Source organism: Xiphophorus couchianus, chromosome 3, assembly GCF_001444195.1.
Source record: "Xiphophorus couchianus chromosome 3, X_couchianus-1.0, whole genome shotgun sequence".
Classification (NCBI taxonomy): Eukaryota; Metazoa; Chordata; class Actinopteri; order Cyprinodontiformes; family Poeciliidae; genus Xiphophorus; species Xiphophorus couchianus.
This window is the reverse complement of record NC_040230.1, coordinates 12,440,765-12,462,229: the sequence shown is the minus strand read 5'-3', so window position 1 is coordinate 12,462,229 and position 21,465 is coordinate 12,440,765. Positions and strand designations below refer to the sequence as shown.

Here is a 21,465-nt window from a genome sequence, read left to right as displayed (position 1 = left end):
TTTTTCTGATGGGTATTTTAACAACTATGTTTGTAGCTGTAGAAGAAGTCAAACAATACATAATATATAATGTACTTTTTTTGTAAATATACTTACACACAGAGAATTGTGCACCAAGTTAAGAATGGTACAGTTTGGATGTACTGGGAGATTTACGGGATACTTAATTAGCAAAACACTTTCACTACAGGTATCAAGAAGAAGCTTTTAGAGTTGAAAAAGCTTAAACTCTAACAATTTCTCTCACTGTTAAACAGGAGAAAAATGACAGAGAAAAACGTAATCTCTTTCTAAATTTGATTAAAATTTACTTAAATTTTTTCTAATCCATAAAAGTAAAATATTTTGAAATAACTAATGTTCACATAGACATTTATCTTTTAGAAAGATATTATAAACATATAGCAATAAAATGTGTAATTTCCTAAATTAAACTTGGAATGTCACTACGTTTTTAATTATTTTAACTGACCAGTTTTGCATGGTACACCGCGTGTTTTTCTTCTATATCTTTTTTTCCGAAAAGAAATGAGTTTAAATAATGCAAATGGGTGTTTTTCTCAAAGATTTCAAACGAACATTTTATCTTTGGCAAAGGCTGTTTAACTCAACGTTCAAAAACGTCGTTACGCATAGGCCACGCCCATTTCAAACGTGGCTTGGTTTAAGCCAATCGGACATGAGGCGGCAAAGCGGAAGCGTGCGCTTATTGGCTCGTTTAAAAGAATGAGGCACGCAACCCGCCATTTAAATCTTTTTAAAACTCGTGTTTATCGGAAGGTGAAGTTGGAAGTGAAAGGGTCTGAAGTTGTGTGGCTTTGTCTCGTCTAAGGTAAAGAAACACTTTATAAACGTAAACTTTACGCCTTTTTCTTAGCTTTATTATTAAAACTGAAAACTTTTTAGTTAATTGACTGAACTTCGTTGCTTTTGACTTACGTTTTAGTCTTAAACACTTAATTGCTTAAATATATCAGCAATTAAGTGATTGCTGATGTATTAAAAATAGATATTTTTAATATCTATTACAATTAGACACGGGTTATATGCAGGGTTGAACAGTTTGTAATCTCTCTCTTTGTGTATTTTGGGAACTAAACCCTGTCAATTTTTGCTACTTCACTTAACATTATTCTGCTTTTTTTTTTTTTTTGCTGTTACTTGCATTAGTCCTTACCACAGCTGCCTTTTGTCCAAGCAATAATTGCAAGTATGCTGCAGATATTTACACTTATGTGTTTATTTTAGAACGGTGGCTGTATAGAATCCCCTGTAGATAAAAGAAATTTGTTTTAAATTGTTATATTATTAGATAGAAACGTGTTGACTTAAGATCACTTTGCAGGGTTTATGTCAGTTCTTAATCTCAAATTTCTTGTGTTCTGTTCTTTTTAACGTTAAACTTGCTTTTTGTCCACCTGGGATTCAGGTAACCTTTAATAGGCATTATGGGAGCAAGTGAGAGCAAGATGGCTGTGCCTGCAGATGCAAAACCACAACCAGTCATCAAGAAGACTCATGTGAGCCATCTGATAGATCCGCGCTCTCCCTCTGCTGGGATTGATCGATCACCCATTCAGGTTGGTTATCTGGTTTGACTACACACCTCCTCCTTGAATGCCTTTTTCAGCTCCTGTAATCCCAGTTTAACTCCAGCTTCTCTTTGAAGGTCTCTGAGGTTTATTAGTGAACTAACAGCATCATGAAGACCAAAGGACACAGCAAACGAGTCAAGCAGAAGGTTATGGAGAAATTTAAATCAGGGTTAGGATATAAAATATCCTGATATTGGAACCTTAGAGCATTGTTCAGTCTGAGTAGATAATATGTCACATCTGCCAACTTACCAAGTCATGGCTAAGCTAAATAGCTGGGCATGCAGAACTTTTAATCAGAGAAGCAAACCAATGTCCTATGGTAACGCTACAAGGATCCATTGCTCAGGTTCAAGAATCAGTGATGTCTTCTGGTTGATTTCTCCGTAAATCTGCCCTTTATAGAAGAGCGGAAAAAAGAAAGCTATAAGAGGTCATGTTTGCTAAAAGACTATAAAATGCTTGAGACTGGGAGCTTTCAATGGACAAAACCAATGAAATGGTTTAGCTCGCACTAAAACTCCAGTCCCTGGAGTCTGTTGTTGTGTATGTGCCCCAACACACTTGAGCTGAATTAGCTCATTAACATTTCTCTGTGAAAGGTAACTTGGTTACCTGATTCAGGTGAAGTGGCTGCATGATATTAGAAAATTTTGCAACAGCTATGTTGGTAGAAATATTTGCCTATTTTTTTCTTTCCTCTCATCTCTTGTCATTTGTGATAAATGTCACTCTGTGACCTTGAGCATCGTAGGCATTTGCTGCTGTGAGACTGTCCACCTGGCTAAATATTACATTAGCATAAAAATGAGAGATCATAACCCTTGGAATAGATTGGTCAACAATAACTGCTCTACAAAAATTCCTTTGTGATGTAAATATTGCACACACTGATGTTGCAATTACTATAAATTATGATATTCTGCAGCCTTACCAGGGAGGAATTTGAACTGGAGTTTATATTAGAGGTGGGTGATATGGACTTAAATTTTTATCATGACATTTTGTGATACAATTGTGATAACAATAAGTGACAATGAGAACTATTGGTTACCTTTTTTCCCCATTTGTAATTGCTTCACCAAACTGCGAACGGTAACTGTATTATCAAATCTATTTATTGATTTCTTTGAACAAACGGTGGACAAAACGGTAAAACTGTCAAGCCTGATATTTTTTTTTTAATATTACCTGGAATTTATTGTGACAACAAGTACAAATTCTTAAGACATTTGTGATAAATGATGCAATAAATGCCTCCACTTGTAGTTTATATGCATTGGAACTTCTGGTTGTAAAGTAACTAAATGTGGACAAGGTGTGAATACTTCTGACAAGCGCTGGCTAAGTTTACTTCACCTCTTAGGTTTGTGGAAAGGAGTCCAGCTCTGCTGCAGCTGTGAAAAGCGAGTGCCCCCTGGCTGTAAACGATCCCCGCTCGCCTACCTTTGGTATCACCCGCACCCCTGTGAGGGAAATCATGAGAGGTAAATATTTTGTAAGCAACTTCCTGCTGGGCTTTACTCGGCCTCAGCGGTCTGACTTGAACTTCTGCTTTTTCTTCCCCCAGCAACCGTCGGATCCTTTGCCCGCCGCCTGGGCATGCTCTTCCACAACGAGGCTGAAGGCAAAGTCCCTGAAGGTCCTCAGAAACGCCACAGTGATCCAGTTGATGAGGTCCATGGGGATGAGGAGCTGGCCTCTACAGAGCCGCTTCTCAGTCCACGCAGAGCAACTGACTTTAGCTCTCTAGCCGAACATGCAAACCTCTTGGCCACCCCAGCTTCTCAGGTGTTCATTGGCAACTCGAGTCCCTTTGAGCTTCTCTGGGATCCTCAGGTGGCAGTAGAGATCGAAACGGAAGCGAATATTAGCCTGGAGGAGGCAGAAGAAGCAAGGGAGACCCCATTGCACAAGAGGCTGAGCATGAGCCTGATAACATGCCATGAGGGGGCAACTTCATCTCAGGTGTTTGCTGAGATTCACCATGAAAGTTGTGCTTTCTCAGAACCTGATGTGGAAAAGGACCAAGTTGTGGACGGCGTGGATCATGCGTACGCCCTTTCCTCTGTTACGGTCCAGCCAAAGGAAGCAGAGGAAACCAAATCTCCTTTGCCTCCCTCAGAGCAACCAGATATCCCCAGTCCAGAGCAGGTACCTGTGTGCACAGGAATACGCTGCCCCACCTTTGACATAAAGAGCCCCAGTCAGCTGGAGTTCAAGCCGCAGTGGTTGGGGAAAGGTTTCGGTGCCACTGGGCTGAGATCCAGAGGAGTTCAGGGGAACAAAGGAAGCTCCTCTCCTCTTGCTGTCCATGTGGCAGTAAAGAGCATCAGCAACGAAAACAAGGGGCAGTCTGGAAAACTGAAGCAAAAAGGTGTGTAAGGCGGATAGAATTGGTGTGAAGACTTTTGTCTCTTTTTATAGATTTGTAAGTTTTTGAGTGTTTCTCCTCCAGGTACTGAGGGTCGCTCTCCCCTTCAGATCCTTAAGGAGACGAACTCTCCCCGTGACCAACGTTCTCAGGTACAAACAGGCATTCATTTATTACACTAATACCATCATCTCTTAAAGAGGATCCATTATTATACTTTCTTGAACAGATAGGCACATGTTCACTACCTTTTTTATTATTATTTGCACAAAATTATATTTGGATGATATTTCAGTCTGGACAGTTCTTATTTTGAGCTCCTTTTAGAAAGAGCTTTTTAACAAGCTCCTGTCACTTTAAATCCAAATGAGCTGCTGCTGGCCACACCCCCCAACTCAATGTTTACATGCGCAAGTCGAAATGGCTGCAAATAATGTGCAATTATAGATCTGGTTTTTTTGTTGTTGTTGTTTTTTTTTAACATTATTCAAACATCTTTTCTGAATGCTAAATCAACAACAAAACACTTGTTTTTTCCAGCAGCCATTGTACAGTGGTAAAACCAGCTGACCAAACACGCTGGAACTCAACTTGGGTTGCTAGGTAACGGGTGGGGGTTGCTAGGTGAGGAGCAGTGCCTACATTTTAAAGGTTTTTGAAACAGCTCTTTTTCCAAACACCAAAAAATATTAACTTATTGCCACAAAAATGTCTGGGTGTTTTTTATTTTGTTTGGAAACACTTGGGCTGCTTGTTTTTTAAAAGCAGTAGAGACCCAAATGAAAGTACAAAAATGTGAATTTTGCTTAATGTGAGCCCTTTAAGCCCATGTTGACTTATTGCAGAAGGATTTCTGATTATGTGTAATTCAATAAAATGAATCATTGTAGTGACTTTCTCTGTTTTCACTGTGCAGACGAAGCTGAAGGTGTCCAATCAGTCCAAGCAGAGACTTGGACAGATGGACCGCAGGGTGCTGGCAGTGACTCTGGACAAGGAGAACCACTGAAGGAAGATATTCAGAATCTGTCCCTCCTATGAATTTTTTAAAAAAAATGTACTTTTATGTGTAGCTTCTGGAAGTATGTAAATATTATATCTGCTGCAGTTTCCTACTTTGTTTGGTCTTTTTTTCCTCGTTTTGCTTGTCCTTTTACATGAGATTTTGTTAACTTTTTTTGTCAGACCTTTTTAAAGCATTTGTGTAATTTAAATTTGTCAAATCTTTTTGTCAACAGAATAAAGGCTTAACACTACAAGATCAGCTCACGTCTAGCTGCCTTTTCATTTTCTGGTGCTTTTAGCAAAGTGCATCATGCTCCTCTGGTTTACCTGTGTCTACTTTTACTGCCACACATGCAGAAGATTTGTAAAAATCCTAAAAACTAATTGTTGTTGTAGCACAAGTTGACACCTGCTGTTAATTGTGAAACTTTTGGGGGGCCAGTGTTACACCATTTGGTTCTCCAATATGTTTCACAATGCTGAAGCATACAGAGTTGGTCAGTTCCTATTGTGATTTCCATCTCACATCAGTTTATTTATTTTTTAATTATTAGGCATTTAAGTGCATACATACAATCTCAATCAACAATCTTGATTTTTATGTTTGGGGAATAGTTAATTTGGTTTTGGATAATTTTTCCTGTTGAAAGCTCCAATGCTGACCTGTTTTCACTTTAGGGTCCACCAGAATTTTTTTTTTTAATTTTTTTTTAAAATCTTTAGGTAATAAAAGTTAGGTAACACAAACTCCAGTGTTCCCAGAATCTGGACAGAAACTCATCTGTGCTGCCACAGGATCCTCCATAGTGGACATGAAGTTCTTCATGTACTCCTCCTTGGTTTTACATTGGACCCACCTTGAGTGTTTAAACATTTTCACAAATTAAACAGTATTTTTCCAACCTGCTGGAGTTCCATTGGGTTGCTAGGTGATGGGCAGAGCTCCGCTGGGGTTGCTAGGTAACAGGCCGGGGTTGCACTTAAGTAGCCATTTTACTTTTTTTTAAGGTTTTGTTGGCTCTAGTGGCCTTTATTTGAAGGAAGTTCAACAGGAAACAGGGTAATGAGAAAGGGGGGGGACATGTGACAAATGTCACCAGGCCAGGAATCGAACCTGCGACCACTGCCATGAGGACTAAGACCTCAAATATGTGGGTTGTGCTTTGCCCCTGCACCACCACAGCATCCCCCACTTGATAGTTTTTCATTCTTCAGTATGTTTTTTCAGATGACTACTCTCTAGTACAGATATATAAAACAAGTGGTACTCTTTAGTACATGTATATTTTTGTGCTGACTATTCACTCTTGCTGTCAGGTTAATTGGTTTCCCTAAATTGCCCTTAGGTGTGTTTGTGCTGCCTTGATGGACTAGTGACTAATGTGCCTCTTGACCAATGACTGCTGGAGATGAGCACTAGTGCAACCCTCTAAGGACAAGCAGGTACAGACAATAAATGGATATAACTCATATTGTGTTCTCACTTAAGGTTCAGTTTATCAAAGCCGTGAACATTATGAGTCAGAAATTAAGACTATGTACAATTGTTTATCAGAATCCCAAATTTATTCATTTACATTGCAGTGTAGGTCAAGTTTTGAAAAGAAATGTAGTTGAAATTTTAGTTCGATCATCTAAATGTATACAATCAGTATTCAGAGCCTACCTGCTATAAAGATAAATGTATAAGCAGATATATAAATATTCAAGGTTACTGCTTTGATACAGTTTTGACTTGAGACAAACGGGTCACCAAGTAACCATTTTACTAATCCATCTGTCATTTTGAGTTTTTACCTATTTACTGAGGGGATAAAGCCAAAAACAATCCCAAATCCTGCTAAATATTGTCCATCAGTCACATACAAAACAAACACAAATGCAGACATTTGCAAACTATTGACTCAAGTTTAAATAAAATTAGAAAATAAAAAGAAAGTTTAAGTACTTAGGGGATCTACCGAAGCTAAAACAAATGATTGTAAATCATGTTATTCATATGGTGTAACCTACGTTCTCATATTAAACAGCATATAAGTGGAGCTTCTGTGACTCTACACAGGCTGTGACTTGACATGTGTCTAGTTCTGACTCATCCAGTGTGCTACCATTTCCATTTGGCAACTGTTCGCATTGGGTAATCTTAATATTGCTCCAAAAATTATGCATCCGCCATCTGTTTAATCTGACTTACAGATCAACTAATGAGAAATTTGACTAGGACGCCCACTCTTTTGTTCTACCCTAATTTCCGCCAGAACATGAGAAGAAAGGTGAGAGTGCAGTGTGACTGGGAGAAGAGGAAACCCTTGCATTACACTCCTCTCCTCCAACATTAGAAATGACTTGGCATAGATAAAATACCCTCTTCTCACTCTACGTGTCTCCTCTTGCCTCCATTGATCTCGCCTTGTTTTAAATCTTCACATGTTTCCAAGCATAAATGAACCGCTTTCTTTCTGCTTGTAGCAGAGGGACAGCCTCAGTTCCATATCTTGAGGAAACTGTCCCAGGATCCCGTGCAGCAGGCCATGCCGTCTGCAGGCACGCCAATGCAGCTCACTCTGTTGTCGTGACCGGCCAACACCCCTGAAAAACAGCATAAATCAAAGAAGGTGACTATTTCTCAAATAAAAACCACTATATATGATACATAAATAACATAACAATATAAATATAAGTCTTATTTATGCATTTGAAACCAGATATTTACATGCACTGTATAAAATAACACTATCCAACATTAAATCAGACAAACTTTTTCTGTTTTATGTCAGTCAAAATTTCTATTTGATTATATTCACTAAAATGACTGTTTTCCAATAGTTTTCAATAGTCCAACTGATGCCATTGGTCTGTAAACTCCTGATAGGTCAATCAAACCGTAATAGGAAACTGTTTTGGATTAGGGCTGGACAATAAACCAATAACTATATATATTGTGTTAGAACTGTGATCAATATCAATAGATATTTAGATAATCCAGAACTGCACAGCATTCTGGGGGATGTAGGAAGAGGAAAGACTTTAGCTAATAAACCTCTCAAGACTAGCTAAGTAAAGTGATTTGAATCAACTCACTAACTCACTCTTTGGTTACCTAGCAACTCACTCTATGGTTACCTAGCAACAACCTGTTGGGTAACTTGCTCAGCAGCAGTTTCAGGTTTCACCACTGTGCCTCATAGCTGCTTAAAAATAAAAAACAACATTGTGGAGAGAAAACTGGATAAAACAGGAAAGGTCACATCACCAGTTTGGCATTATTTCAGATATTTAAAACAAAAAACTAATTGATAATTATTGATATCGACTGATATGGAACTCTGATACGGTGAGAAGTCTTTCAGCCATGTCATCCAGTCCTATTTTGAAACTATTTTATCGAACACACACAACGGGATTCTCTAGCCATCATAATATCTATGAAGGAAACGGTTCTGTGTCCCAGATATAAACATGTTTGGACTGAAATTTACTTCTCAACTCCACAACAAAAGCAAAAGACTGAGAGAGTTTATCCAAAGCAAAGAAGAGAACAACATAAAAGCCAGGTTACACTTTGAAAATGCATTTAGGTATCTTTGGTGGAAAGTCCAATCATTTGTGGAAGCAAAATTGAAGCTTTACCTCCACAATCTATTTTTATTTTTTTATTTTTAGTAAAAAGGACATTCACAAGCTGGAAAACATCGTGTTGTGGGGGTATTTTGCTGCTGGAGGGACTGGTGCACTTCACAAAACAGATGGCATGATGAGTAAAGAACATTTTGTGGAAATGCTGAAGCAACAGCGTCAAACATCAGGCAGAAAGTTAAAAGTCCAACTGGACAATGAGCCAAATAATACAAGCAAATTCAGTTCCAAGGACAACAAAGTGGCCATCACAAAGCTCCCCTCACTGTCCTCTGCAGGGCAAATGTTTCTTTCATTGTCTGGTGTAATCCATAATTTATCAGGTTTCCACATGTACGTACCCACTCTCTCAGCCTTCAGCGTGTCCCAGATGTTCACATTGAAGTCGTCGTAGCCAGCCAGTATCAGCCGGCCGGACAGGGACGGGGCCAGGGAGGTGACGCCGCACATGATGCCGGAGTCCTGGTAGGTGATGAGCTCCTGGTCAGCCCGCAGGTCAAACAGTTTACAGGTGGCGTCGTCTGATCCTGTTATCACTGCGTTACCATTGGGAAAAAACTGGAAAGAATGACAAATTATTACAAATCGAGGCTTTTAGAGGAAAAACATCCTGAAAACGTCTTCTTCATGTGTACCCCAATGGCATTGACATCACTCTCATGGCCTCCGAAGGTCTGTCTGCAGGTGCCCTCCCTGATGTCCCACAGCTTCGCCGTAAAGTCACATGCTCCTGAGATGAAAAACTTAAAGTCTGGCGCTACGGCCAGGGACATGCAGTCTCCTTGGTGTCCAGCATAAACAGTCTTCTGGGTCCCTGTCTCTATGTCCCAGAGTATGCTGAAATGAAATGAGCTTTTATTTTATGTCCTAAACACTAAGATGGTGGTCCAGTCAGCTGTGATCTGTTCTTACCAGGTGCAGTCGCCTGAGCTGGTGATGATCTCAGTGTCACTGATGAAGCGGCAGCAGGAAAGATAACCTGGGAAGACAGAGGAGTTTAAAAACTAGAGATGAAACGATCCACTTTTTTCTTTTCCAATACCGATACAAATATCTGGGGTTTGGTATCAACCAATGTCGCTCCGATACAGAAAAACAAGAGCTGAACTGACTTAAAACTTTTCTTTTTTTAAAACACAGCCATAAATGTACTGAATAATAAATTTATTTGATAACTCTGCACCAGTACAACACACTCAAATACACCAGTAGCTTCCCTGGCTTGATCAAACATGTAAACACAACACAACTTTAGCAATTAGAGGAATAACAACCAATGTAAAATAAATTAGAATGAAACTGAAATTGACAAAAACAATAGGATGACTACCTTGTTCAAACATGTAAAAAGAAACTGCAACAAACCGTTCAAAATGTGCAATTAGGAATTCTAAATGTAATGTAAATAAATTATAGAGTACGGCAGCGCTCAGAGAACAAAATATAGAACTAGACTGAGTAGATGTGCCCTCGTGTATTGGTCACAGTAACTGCATTTTCATTACAAATGTGCAAAAATCTTTGTCTATATTCCGCTAATGTAAAAATAAATAAACACAAATTTGCAGTTGCGGTGTTTCCATTAAACAAGAAACGCAATTAAAATCACGTGTGAATAAGTTTGTTCACGCGATAAGTCATTAAAAAATAATGCTGCGCCATCATCCTCCATCTACTTCCTGTCTCGTCTTCTTCATGGTTTGCGCCAGTGTAAACATCCGGTTGTTGATCATGTGACTCGTGTGAGACAAAAAAGTGTTTCAATTAAAAAACATCTATGTCTATACGGCCAAAAAAAAAACAAAAACGCCAAAGCTTTTCTAGCGAAAAATGTGATTTATTTATTTATTTTTTCTAAATTGGCAAATTTATTTTTGTCATTTCAATTTGCTCAATTACGCGCGTCCTACCTGTGTGTGCGGCCAGCTCTCGCATCACCTTGACGTTCCCATCCTTCCCCTTCAGGTTGTAGATGGAGCACATGTTGTCCAGGCCGCCGCAGGCCACCAGGTTTCCTGAGGGCGCGTAGGCACATGTCATCACCCAGGACGACTTCAGCGGGATGGCGTTCACCTGGCGACACACACAGGACACGTCCAGCTGTCTTAGAAACCTGAAAAACTGCGGTTTTACACACCTAAAAGCTAAGATAAGGTTGTGAATTTAATCAGGATCAATTTGAACAACACTAAAGAGGTAAATAATAGATTTAAGGCCTTTAAATACACTTTATTCTAAAATTTCAATAAAATTGAACAAAATTAAATTTACTTTTAATAGATTTTTAAAGATGAAATTTTACTAATCCCAAAACTGTCTACTGTTAATTGTTCAATCAGAACTAGTATGCTACAAATTGAAATATAATGCTATTAATCCATTACATATCAAAATAGTTTCATTTAGTTTTAGCAAGTTGTGATTTTTGAATAAAAAATCTATCCAAAACGGAAAATGCCTTTATAGTGAAGAGTGCCAAGTTGTAATAAATAACTTATGAAATAATTATTTAAATGTACTGTTAATTTATTAAAGCCGGATATAAATGCACAAATAATTTATTAAATGTAGAATTATTTATACATGTCTCAGTTAAATGTCATTCTATAAACTAGACATAATTATTTAATGATTTAATAAATCATTTCATGTACCTTTGCTGAAACACATCATGAATTAATTTAAACTGTCAACTTCACCAATCAAACTTCGTGGGCGGGGCTAAGGGAGACCCGGCGTCTGATTGACTGCTTTGAAACAACTTTTCAAAGAAATAATTAGCTATATTAAAATTTTTTAAATGAAATAATGCACATAATTAATTCTATATTTTGTGAATTATTTTTGTACTTATTTGTAGTTTTAAAAAAACAGTGGCACATCTAAGTAATCATTTCATAAGTTAGTTATTGTTTTATTTAGCACTCTTCACTCTCCGTAGATATGAGCTAAATATTCCTATTCAATAACACATTTAGAATAAGAAATAAAATGTAATAGATAACAATAAAAGCCAGAAAAGAGGAGGTGTAAGTTTGGATGAACTGATGAACTTCTTTTTATGATGACTTGCCAGAAAAGAAATTAAGTTGTGAAAACGATTTTGCGCCATCAGTGGTGATGACTCAGCAGAAAACATATTTAACATAAAATTCCATCTTTTGCTTTAATTTTTACATAAAAAAGGAAACCCCTGAACCAGAAGTGGTATTTGACATTTAATAATGTCCCAGTGTGTCCTTGTTTATTTTGGCAGGATGTTTTTACAAGGCTTTGTCTACATTAGGCAGGTTTAGTTACAGAGAGTTTTTACAACCACAAGGTAACAATAACTAGGACTTTTATTATGATATCTCTGTATACAGAGGGCTGTAAAACAGGCATTCAAAACAAAAAAGACAAAATCATCAATAAATATAAAGTTGTAACTCATTCAAACGTTTCTACAGTGAATTTTGTGAAAAATGTTCTGTAAATAAAACTGCCTGGCTCTTTGCCCTGCGTTATAACTCCTGACATTCAGTCATCAGTGGAAAAACAAATCCAAAGCTCCCATCATTGCAGGTGACGCTGTTTGTTTCTGACCCACCTTGTTGGTTGTGACGCTGTCCCACACGATGAGTTTTCCGTCCTGTGAGGCGCTGACGCACAACCTGCAGCAAACAGAAATAAAAACACAAAAATCGCATCAAACTCGGAAAAAACACAAAATTTTAACAAGTAGTTTTGTCTAGTTTTTAGCGCAAATATCTTAGTTCACTTGAAATAACACAAAACTAAATTAGAAGAAATACTATTAATATTGAAGTTCTAGTTCCTCTGGCAGATTATTTCACTTATAACATGGAAAAGATGTATTGCTATAAGTGAATTTATCTGGAACTAGAACTTTTCATCAATATTAAGGAATTATTTACTTAAAACAAGCCCCTATATCTTGCTGAAAAGTTACTTTTAAGTTTGCTTTTCTTATTTTAAGTGAACTAAGATATTTGAACTAGAAAGTAGACAAAAAAAAAACAATTGGAAAGATTTTGAGGTTTTGCAGCGAGATGCTCCAAAAGTAATTTTCCCAAGCTGTTTGAGTTATTATCGTTCTTGTATCTAACACACCGTTCTGCGTTCAGAATCGATCGTTCTGCGATCGATTCTGTTGCAGGTAAACCAGGTGAACTCGTGTGCAGGGTTGCATGTACCTACCTGGAGTCGGTGGACCAGTGCATGGCGTAGATCTTGGCCAGGTGACCCCGTAGCGTCTTCCTGGTCTTCATCTGGATGCGCCCCACCACAGTGACCCCCGCTGCCGCCTCCTGCAGCGTGGTGTCCTGCACTCCCTTACGGGCCGCCTGCGGAGCACACAGACCCAAAACACGCTTACCCTCACAGAGAAAATGCACAAAATTCTGTTTTTTTTAATGTGATTATGTCACCACAAATCATCATCAACACACGGGAACACGTGGTCGCATGTTCCACAGATGAAATAAATATATGTAACTTTAAATTTAAAAATTAGCAAATTTTTCCCACATGTTTTTGATGTTTTTTTATCATAAATTATAAGTTTTACATGTGAAATACACATTTTCAAAGTTATTACATGATCTAATGTAACATGTTTTACATACATGTGACGTACATGCACAAAATATTAGATTTGATCCCCTGCTTCACATGTGACTTCCACACAGGAAACATTTGTACATGTGCAAAGTTTTACCATGTGTTTCATTTGTTTGAAACGTCTGATGTGAAACATGAGCGGAAAAAGTTTAAATGTTGAATATTTGATCATGCGTGCTTCACATGTTACATAATTTTTCACATCAGAAAAACATTTTTGGAAAAAAATATGGAAGGCTTTCCTCTCGGTTTCACATACTATTACGCAATTTAATTTCCACATGTGAAAACATGGAATAAAACTTCACATGTTACTACATAAAATACTTTCTGGAAGTGACATGAAGATGTTATTTCACATGTTAATTTGATACACATATGAAAATCTATCAAATTCTTTGTAATTTCTATTTTTTAAATGACACATAAGGCCATTATGACAATATCTATGTGAAAATGTTTCTCATGTGATTTTAACAGTGAGAAGGACACATGTGAAAAGTGTTTTTCTCCTACTGATTCACAGAATAAGAGGGATTCATTTTGCAAGGATGATAGTTCACCCTGAGAATCACCATTAAACACAATAAACCTGGTTTTGTCCTGATTCTTGACAGAGAAGGATCTACTTACGGTGATCTGATCTTTGAGGCTTTCTGCCTCCTTTCTCAGCTGCTCCATTTCACCCATGGTGATGATTACCAGCAAATGTCACCAGTGGAAACAGAAAAAGACGTCCTAAAATAAAAACCATGAATAAAACATAATAAAAGTCAGGTCATTAGAAAGAAACCCTTCCACCTGTGCTTTCACCTCATATTGTAATCGAACCCGCGCCTACCTGAGCTTGTTAACCTGCCTTGCGCCTGACTCCAAGTAAGTGCTGCTTTGCAAGTCAAACGAACCCTCGTCTGCTTTGCAAACTTTCATAAATACGCAGGAACTCGCAGAGAAACCCGCGGGGCACACCTTCAGGACAACGTCAGCGCACACACACGCAGAGACCAGCGAGAGGTCGAACGAGGAGGCAAACATGACTTTAACGACTCAGTTTGTTCTTCCAGAAGATGCAACACATCCTCACCCTGAATGTACACAGAAAACCAGAATGTCCTGTCGCCGTGCCAGATGTGTGTCGGCTCCTCCTGAAACAACGCGGAGTTTGTGCTGAGCTCTCACTTAGTGCTGATGGCTTTTGAATTTTGGTAATGTGGTGATTAAAAAGGGTAGAAAATCAATCGCTTAATGGCCGAACTCACACGGTGTGACAAATGCAATCAGCAGACAGGCGAAGAAGCGATCACAGATTTAAAAATGAAGCATTTCACAGCAAAAAAATATGATAAGCTGACATAGCAAATTACTTTTCTTATGAATGAGCAATCAGGATATCTGTTCTTCCTTTGTCTTACCTGAAAACAATCGTATGTGTGCTATCCTATGTGTGCAGGCTGCAATCTCTCAGTCGCTCTTCTCACTATTTGAATGAGTGTCCTTGTCATAACACATGACCAAGAGGATTTGCCTTTAATTTGTTTAAAGTAAAAAAAGGAGGGTAAGAGAGTGTAGGTGGTATTAACTTTAAATGAAAGAGATCTGATTTATTTTTTTAAAAAGCGTCTGAATTAAAACCTGGCAGTTTCTTCTAGCAGCTGATGATCCTGAAAGTGAAAACTGGGGAGGATTTTATTGTTATTTTAATTTTATTGTTATTTGTTGTTTCTGAATGTGAGTTTGCCTTTTCGCCGTCCTGTTCCTGGAACGCTGTCATTGTTCCCATGTGATTAAATGGCTGCTGGATGGAGAAGTGCATTAAGGCAGGGAGGGAGGGCGAGAGGTGAGACAGAAGAGCCAGTTTAGTTTTTTTTTTTTTTTTTTTTTTATCCAACAGGGCTGAGATTTTAAGGGAAGCCTTTTGATTCAAATCTGCTCTCATCCGATTATTGACTGCTCTTTACATCTGGATGAGAGACGGAGAAAGAGATGGGGAGAGGATAGCGGGATGAGACGGGCAGATGGAGGAGAGGGAGCTGGAGATTTTTCTTGCAGTAATTTCTGAAAATTACATCTATTGATCAAGTTTTCAATCAAGTCGAAAAATGACCGTTAGAGTCAGATTCCACATATTTTCCAGTATAAATCTGAATGTGTGCACACAACCAATTTAATTCTGCTTTTTAAGGAATCCCACAGGAGAGGGAAGTTGCTTTTACTGAGATTATCTCTCCATATAATACCACCATAACATTCGCCTCAAATCTCTTTGCTTTATCTGCCACAAAAGATTAGCAAACAAATATGTTCATTGAGTTTGTGGCAAGATGAGGTTGTCATCGGCATAAAGGGGAATATTTAAATAAAAACTGTTAATTCATCTTGATATGCTGGATTTTTACATTTGAAAGCTTTTATAGGTAAAAGAAAAGTCAAAGAAACGACCTAATTTATAAAAGATCTGATAGACGTGATTTTATTTTTATTTATTTTAAAATTTACACAGAATAAGTATTGATCTGCAGAAAAACAAGATGAGAGAATGAATAGTAGCAACAAAAATAAAATACACAAACAACAAAATAAAATAAAGAAGGAGGTAATCAAATGGTGTCACAACAAAAACAATGAAACAATTTAACATATGTGGTTTAGGATTTATATATATTTTCCTTTGCAAAATGTGATTTTATCCTTTCGGTGAACTTTTTTCCTGGTCACTGAAAAAAAGTCTGAAGTGAAGCACATGAGCGTCCACTCACCAACTGTCTGGATCTTCAGCAGCTCTTCCTCCAGCGATCAGATCGCTTCAGGTTGTTGTCATAAGTTCAGCACACTTTCTCCTCCGCTCAGTCACTTATTGTTGTCGCACACGCAGCGCGATGCTTCTCGCTCGGTCCGCCGCTCCTATGAGGAACAGATGAGGATTGCAGGGATGAAGGCAGATCAGCGATGAGGGGATAAAACCTGATGGACAGAGAAGAGGGGCAGGGCGGCGGGGGGGAGAGCGGAGGGAAACCAAACAAGGTGTAAAACGTGGATGTGGGGGGTCACAGGGCCGGAGCAGGGGTGAATCAGAGTGAGAAACACAGAGATGGAAACCATACTGGGGAGGGAAGGAGACTGGATGTCAGACCTGGGAACATGGCTATTTATGGTGGTCAGAGCTGCAGTTTGTGTTCTGTAAACCTGAACTGAAGCTAATATTAGAAAGTTGGTGGATGGAGAGGAAGATCAGCGGAGCAGAGACCAGCCTGGAAGGAATAATGTGGGAATTTACTGATAGGCCTGTCGCAATAAATTAATTAATCACACGACAAATTAAAACGAGATCAATAATTCCTATTTACATGATTTATCTTTTTTCTCTTTTCTCTCCACTATAAACTGGGTGACAAAAGTCTTCATTCTGGTGCTTTGGACTCAATTTTGTTTACAGAGACTTCATAATAGTGATGCACCAATTTATCCATTGATATCGATTTATTCACTTAATTTTGGGAGATCGGTTTTCGGCCGATACTTACATGTAAAGCTGATCTTATCTTCCTTAGCAAAGGTCTAAAAATCGACTTCTGTCTTCTTCTGCTCTCCAGTTAGAAAGGTTTGACTGACAGACCGGCCCGCCAAGTCGTGTCTGAACGTTTACATTTAATAACAGTCTCTCCACTGGTACCAACTCAGCAACTTTCTTGCTTTATTTAGCAACAATTCAGACAAAAAAATTGGTACCGGCCAAAATCAGAATCAGCAGGTCCGGCTTTTTAAAAATCGGTAATCGGACAGAAAACTGCAATCGGTGCAGCCCACCTTCAAAATTCATTTTATTTGTTGTTTCTTTTAGTTTTGTTTATTTATTGTGGATATTTAAAACGTCTTGCACTATTACGCAATAACCATAATATCACTTAAAAATGATCACAAAACAACGTTATTGATTATTGCAATACTTATCGTCCAGCCAAACGTGTTATTGTGACAGAATGAATTACTGGAGCACAAAAATAAAAAGTCTACCTGGTTTATAATTACTGTGCAAACAGAACAACTGAGCAAACACACCCAGTCAGTGTAAATTAACTCTTCCTTCAGCTGTCAGCCAAAACAAAATGTTTAGTGGGTCAGAGCAGCAGCAGGTTCTGATATGATCAACATGGCTCATGACCCAGGGTGCCGTTGTGCCAGGGGGCAGCAGAACTGCTTGAAAAGAAAATTATCTGAAAAATATATTGGTCACCTTCCTAAAATAACGGTCTGAGTCATTTTTTGTCAAAAGTGATTTTTTTTTTCTTTGCCTAAAAAACTTTAGGAAAGAAAGAAGTCGTGACTTAGGCCTTTATTTTAGGAAGGTGACGTATTGCTAATTGTTCTGCTATTTCCAAAGTACTCAAAAATAAAAGTCTGCTGCCACTTAATTCCTTTTTGGGACAGACAAAATGGTTTAGAGATTTTTCTTTCTGATTTTAAATATTTACACAGCACCAAATCAGCTTTTTAAAATATTCTTAAAGACATATTTTCAGTGCCCAAAGAAAGATTTGTATGCTTTGATTTAAAATCTTTATTTTCTGTTTCTGCTCACTGATTAAAACCAAACGCTCTCATAAAACCTGCCAAAATTCATCCGAGAGGTTTCTCTTCACAGCTGCTGCACGTCACCTAACCACCTAAATCACCTGTAGTTGTTATGAAACAGCTTAGCTTGGATCTGTTTTGTGAAATGGCAGATTCAGCCAAAGATTTAACTCGTTGACAGCAGAAACCAAATATTCTCCAGCAAGTTTGAGCAAAAAGACTTTAAATCAGCTGCTGGAGTTCCCAAAAACACTTTCAGTAATTTGTTTGAGCTGCTCATTATGGAAACCCTGCTGCTTACAAACTCCTGTGTTTCTCATTAAAGCTGCAGTTTGTGACTTTTACAAAAATATGTTTATTACATATTTGTTAAAACTGCCACCATAATATTAGACAAATCAGTGAAAATACCAATTTCCTCCAAATACTCCCAACTGGGAGTTTGTTCCAGACTAAAGGGCATAGAAGCCGAATGCTGCTTCTCCATGTCTGCATCTCCAGAACCAGAACCAGAAGTCCTGACTGGTCTGGAGGGTTGATACAACAATAACAAATGTTTTGGTTCTGATTTTTAGGCCAACCTGTGAAGACAATGTTGCAGTTTAAAAGGTAAATAAATCCAATTCATAGTCAGATTTAAATGACAATCAAATGCTAATTAGTAAAAAAAAAAAAATCTAAAACCAACACATCATCCAGTTCCCTCATCCTGACAAAATACAGGGTGACAGTGGAGAGGAACAACTTCCTCTACAACAGGAGGGAGAGTCCTAAATGGAAACGCACCAATCAGAGCCAGGAGGCGGGTCTTAGTGCTGTCAATCAATGCTGCAGAGAAACGACTTACCGTTCCAGGAAGTCATTTATCCGCCATCACTGGTGGCTACGCTAACTAGCCCTAGTATCCGTGTCATGTTGTGGTGAACCAGATGTAACAGAGAACAAGAGTGAGGAAGAGCTTATTCTGTCAGAACATAATGATGACTTCACGAATATGTAAAAAAAAAACATAATTATTTAATAAAAGTTACATACTGCAGCTTAAACTGTTTTTGTCGTCATTATAATTCATATAAGGTAACTTATACAAATTATACAGATTTTTTATAGTCAGGAAGAAAAAGTATTATTGTTTTTGTTGTACAGGTGGAGGATCATCTTGAAAATTAAGGATTGGCTTTAATTTACAATTTGCTGAAACTAAATGGAGACTCCTTCCTGTTACAGAGGAAGTTGCTACTCTCAACTGTTACTCTGTACTTTGTCAGGATGAGGGAACAGGATGTGTTGATTTGACTTCTTCTACTTAATATTTAATTGTCATTTAAGTCTGAGTATGAATTTATCTTTTGAACAATGTTTAAAAGATAAATGTTGTAGTGATTTACATTTTAAACTACAACAGTGTTTTCACAGGTCTGCCTAAAAATCAGAACCAAAGTATTTTTTTATTTTTGTATCAACCTTCCAGACCACTCAGGTCTTCTGGTTCTAGTTCTGCATCTCCAGAACCAGAACCAAACACGGAGAAGCAGCATTCAGCTTCTATGCCTCTCTAATTGGGAACAAACTTCCAGAAAACTGAAAAACTGCAGAAACAGAGCTCCTTTAAATCAAGGCTACAAACCTGCCTGTTTACAGCTGCTTTCGACTCATTGATCAACATATTCAACGTGTATTGATCATTTTGATGACAAAATGTAACATTTGTCACTGGTTTCTCAATTTTTGACAGTATGATGTTTTACATTACTTTTTAATTTTGTGTTTTTATGATGTAGAGCTGAAATGTGCCATACAAATAAACTTGAATTTACTTGAGAACTTGTTTTTTTATTACACTAGATAAAACACAAGATTTTCCTCAGTACTCCACATTTGTCCAGCGATAGAAAAGTATTTATATAACTGACCGTTCTAAAGCTCAGGCTGCAGCACCTGTGTGAATAGATGAAGTGAATTAAAACAGCCCGCTTATTTGTATAGCACATTTAAACAACAAGGCAGTTCAGAGTGCTTTACATAATGAAAATATAGAGCAAACAAAACATTACATTGCAGTGGCATAATAAAGGAAGGAAATAAAAAGCTGGACAACAGACCAAGATAAATGATACTCCGGTTAATATTAACTGAAGGCAATGTTATCATCACTTTACTAAACGGTTAATACAGGCATTGATATCATAATGAAATTAAAATATATTTGAAATTTAAACTTCTATTGCTATAAAGCTACCAAAGAATACCAGAAATCACAATATCTGTGGGCTGTGTTCAGTTTTTTTTTAATCTGTCATGTCTTATTTGTTTGTTTTTTCACAGAGAATGTTTGGATTAGCTTATATTATATTAATAAAACCTAAAACGTAATCATTTTAAAGCAGTAACTTTTGTATAAATTTGTGGTTACCAAAACAATCTGTACATAAATATAACAACTGGTTGAGCTTTGTGAGATAAAAACTGACTGGGAATCTTCACTAAAGGACTCAAATGCTAAAATGCTGCCTGCAATTAACATTAAAATAAAATAAAATGTCCCTACTATAGGTTAAACGGGTCAAATATGAACATATTATTTCCAGTCAAGGATTGAAACCAGTAAAGATGAACGCTGTGCCAAAAAAAAAAAAAACACAGCATGAACTCTTTGTTTGCATGTTTTGTCCATATATCTAAATCTGGAGCAGAATAAACAGGCTTGTAATGTGTGTCAGTGTGTGTGCTGCCCACTTTGAGGTTTATATTATGATGCAGTGAGGATAAATTAAGCTGCGGGGGGTTTTAAAGTGTTGACCTGTGCTCCGTCGAGTGCAGTGACGACAGCAGCGCTGACCCGGGATTTGGAATGAGTGGAGTTTGGGAGAGACAGGCTGCGGGACACAAAAACCAGAAATGCAAAGAGGGGATTTGTTAGCAGACACACCAGACAGGATGCAGAGAGCATGCAGCAAATCGTGATTTTAGGACTAACAGGACAATATGTTGGTAGTATGAATGAATCAGATGATTAATCATAAATTATTTACCTTTCATCTGGAGATTTCCAACGTAAAGCCTTGGAATCTGAATGTGTCATGAATTAAAAATAACGTCTCTGCAACTTTGAATAGTTTTCCTGAAGAAAAGCAGCATGATGCTGCCACCATCATGTTCCACCAAGAGGATAGAGCGCTTACAGATAGAAAGGAAATATTTAAATTAAAAGTAGCTGCCTGCTTTTCCAGTTATTTGTTTTTGTAAATCAGTGACTTAAAGACATGATGTGATAAGATTTAGGAAAGATACAGAACTATTATAAAAGATCAACCTCTTCAGTCAGAGGCTCCTCCAAATTCGCTGTAGTACAAACTGCTACAGGAGATCTTTCCTCCCATAACAACCTACAATAACTGGTTGAATGATTTAAATTAACATGAGTTACAACAACTTTTAATGTCCCTTTGGGATCAATAAAATATTTTTGAATTTGAGTCGTGACATTAAATCAGAATTATTATCATATTAAGAAATTTATTATGATAAATGATAAATACCTGAATCTAACTCAATACATTTCCAGACTGCTTCAAGAACCCTGCAATTTTTCAATTAAATTAGATTTTTTAAATGTTATTTTTATGTTTTCCAGACCAAACCTTGTGTTTATGGTAAATCTAA

At 37.7% G+C, this 21,465-nt stretch overlaps 2 protein-coding genes across 3 annotated transcripts; one reads left to right on the top strand and one right to left on the bottom strand.

Moving 5' to 3' along the window:
- The first annotated feature begins 707 nt into the window (after positions 1-707).
- On the top strand, positions 708-5,233 carry cdca3 (cell division cycle associated 3). The gene is made up of 6 exons (XM_028013658.1): positions 708-832; positions 1,430-1,580; positions 2,962-3,082; positions 3,166-3,972; positions 4,054-4,121; positions 4,886-5,233. The coding sequence occupies exons 2-6, from the start codon at positions 1,449-1,451 to the stop codon at positions 4,976-4,978; spliced, it is 1,221 nt and encodes a 406-aa protein (XP_027869459.1). The 5' UTR covers positions 708-832; positions 1,430-1,448; the 3' UTR covers positions 4,979-5,233.
- A 1,280-nt stretch (positions 5,234-6,513) lies between these two features.
- On the bottom strand, positions 6,514-21,189 carry gnb3a (guanine nucleotide binding protein (G protein), beta polypeptide 3a). 2 transcript variants are annotated; one of them, XM_028013443.1, is made up of 10 exons: positions 20,603-21,189; positions 15,990-16,134; positions 13,867-13,971; positions 12,811-12,956; positions 12,200-12,263; positions 10,521-10,683; positions 9,523-9,589; positions 9,246-9,447; positions 8,952-9,168; positions 6,514-7,563 (listed from the first exon to the last, which is right to left on the bottom strand). In XM_028013443.1, the coding sequence occupies exons 3-10, from the start codon at positions 13,921-13,923 to the stop codon at positions 7,457-7,459; spliced, it is 1,023 nt and encodes a 340-aa protein (XP_027869244.1). In that variant the 5' UTR covers positions 13,924-13,971; positions 15,990-16,134; positions 20,603-21,189; the 3' UTR covers positions 6,514-7,456. The 2 variants fall into 2 exon arrangements, with proteins under 2 accessions (XP_027869244.1, XP_027869246.1); XM_028013445.1 differs by lacking the exons at positions 15,990-16,134; positions 20,603-21,189 and adding an exon at positions 14,075-15,572.
- Between the last annotated feature and the right edge of the window lie 276 nt (positions 21,190-21,465).

Coding starts and splice junctions, on each gene's coding strand:
- cdca3 (XM_028013658.1), top strand. CDS start 1,449: ATGGGAGCAAGTGAGAGCAAGATGGCTGTGCCTGCAGATGCAAAACCA. Junction 3,083..3,165: donor TGTGAGGGAAATCATGAGAG/GTAAATATTTTG, acceptor TTCTTCCCCCAG/CAACCGTCGGATCCTTTGCC. Junction 3,973..4,053: donor TGGAAAACTGAAGCAAAAAG/GTGTGTAAGGCG, acceptor TTTCTCCTCCAG/GTACTGAGGGTCGCTCTCCC.
- gnb3a (XM_028013443.1), bottom strand. CDS start 13,923: ATGGGTGAAATGGAGCAGCTGAGAAAGGAGGCAGAAAGCCTCAAAGAT. Junction 9,590..10,520: donor AGAGCTGGCCGCACACACAG/GTAGGACGCGCG, acceptor CTGTCTTCCCAG/GTTATCTTTCCTGCTGCCGC. Junction 9,448..9,522: donor AGCTCAGGCGACTGCACCTG/GTAAGAACAGAT, acceptor ATTTCATTTCAG/CATACTCTGGGACATAGAGA.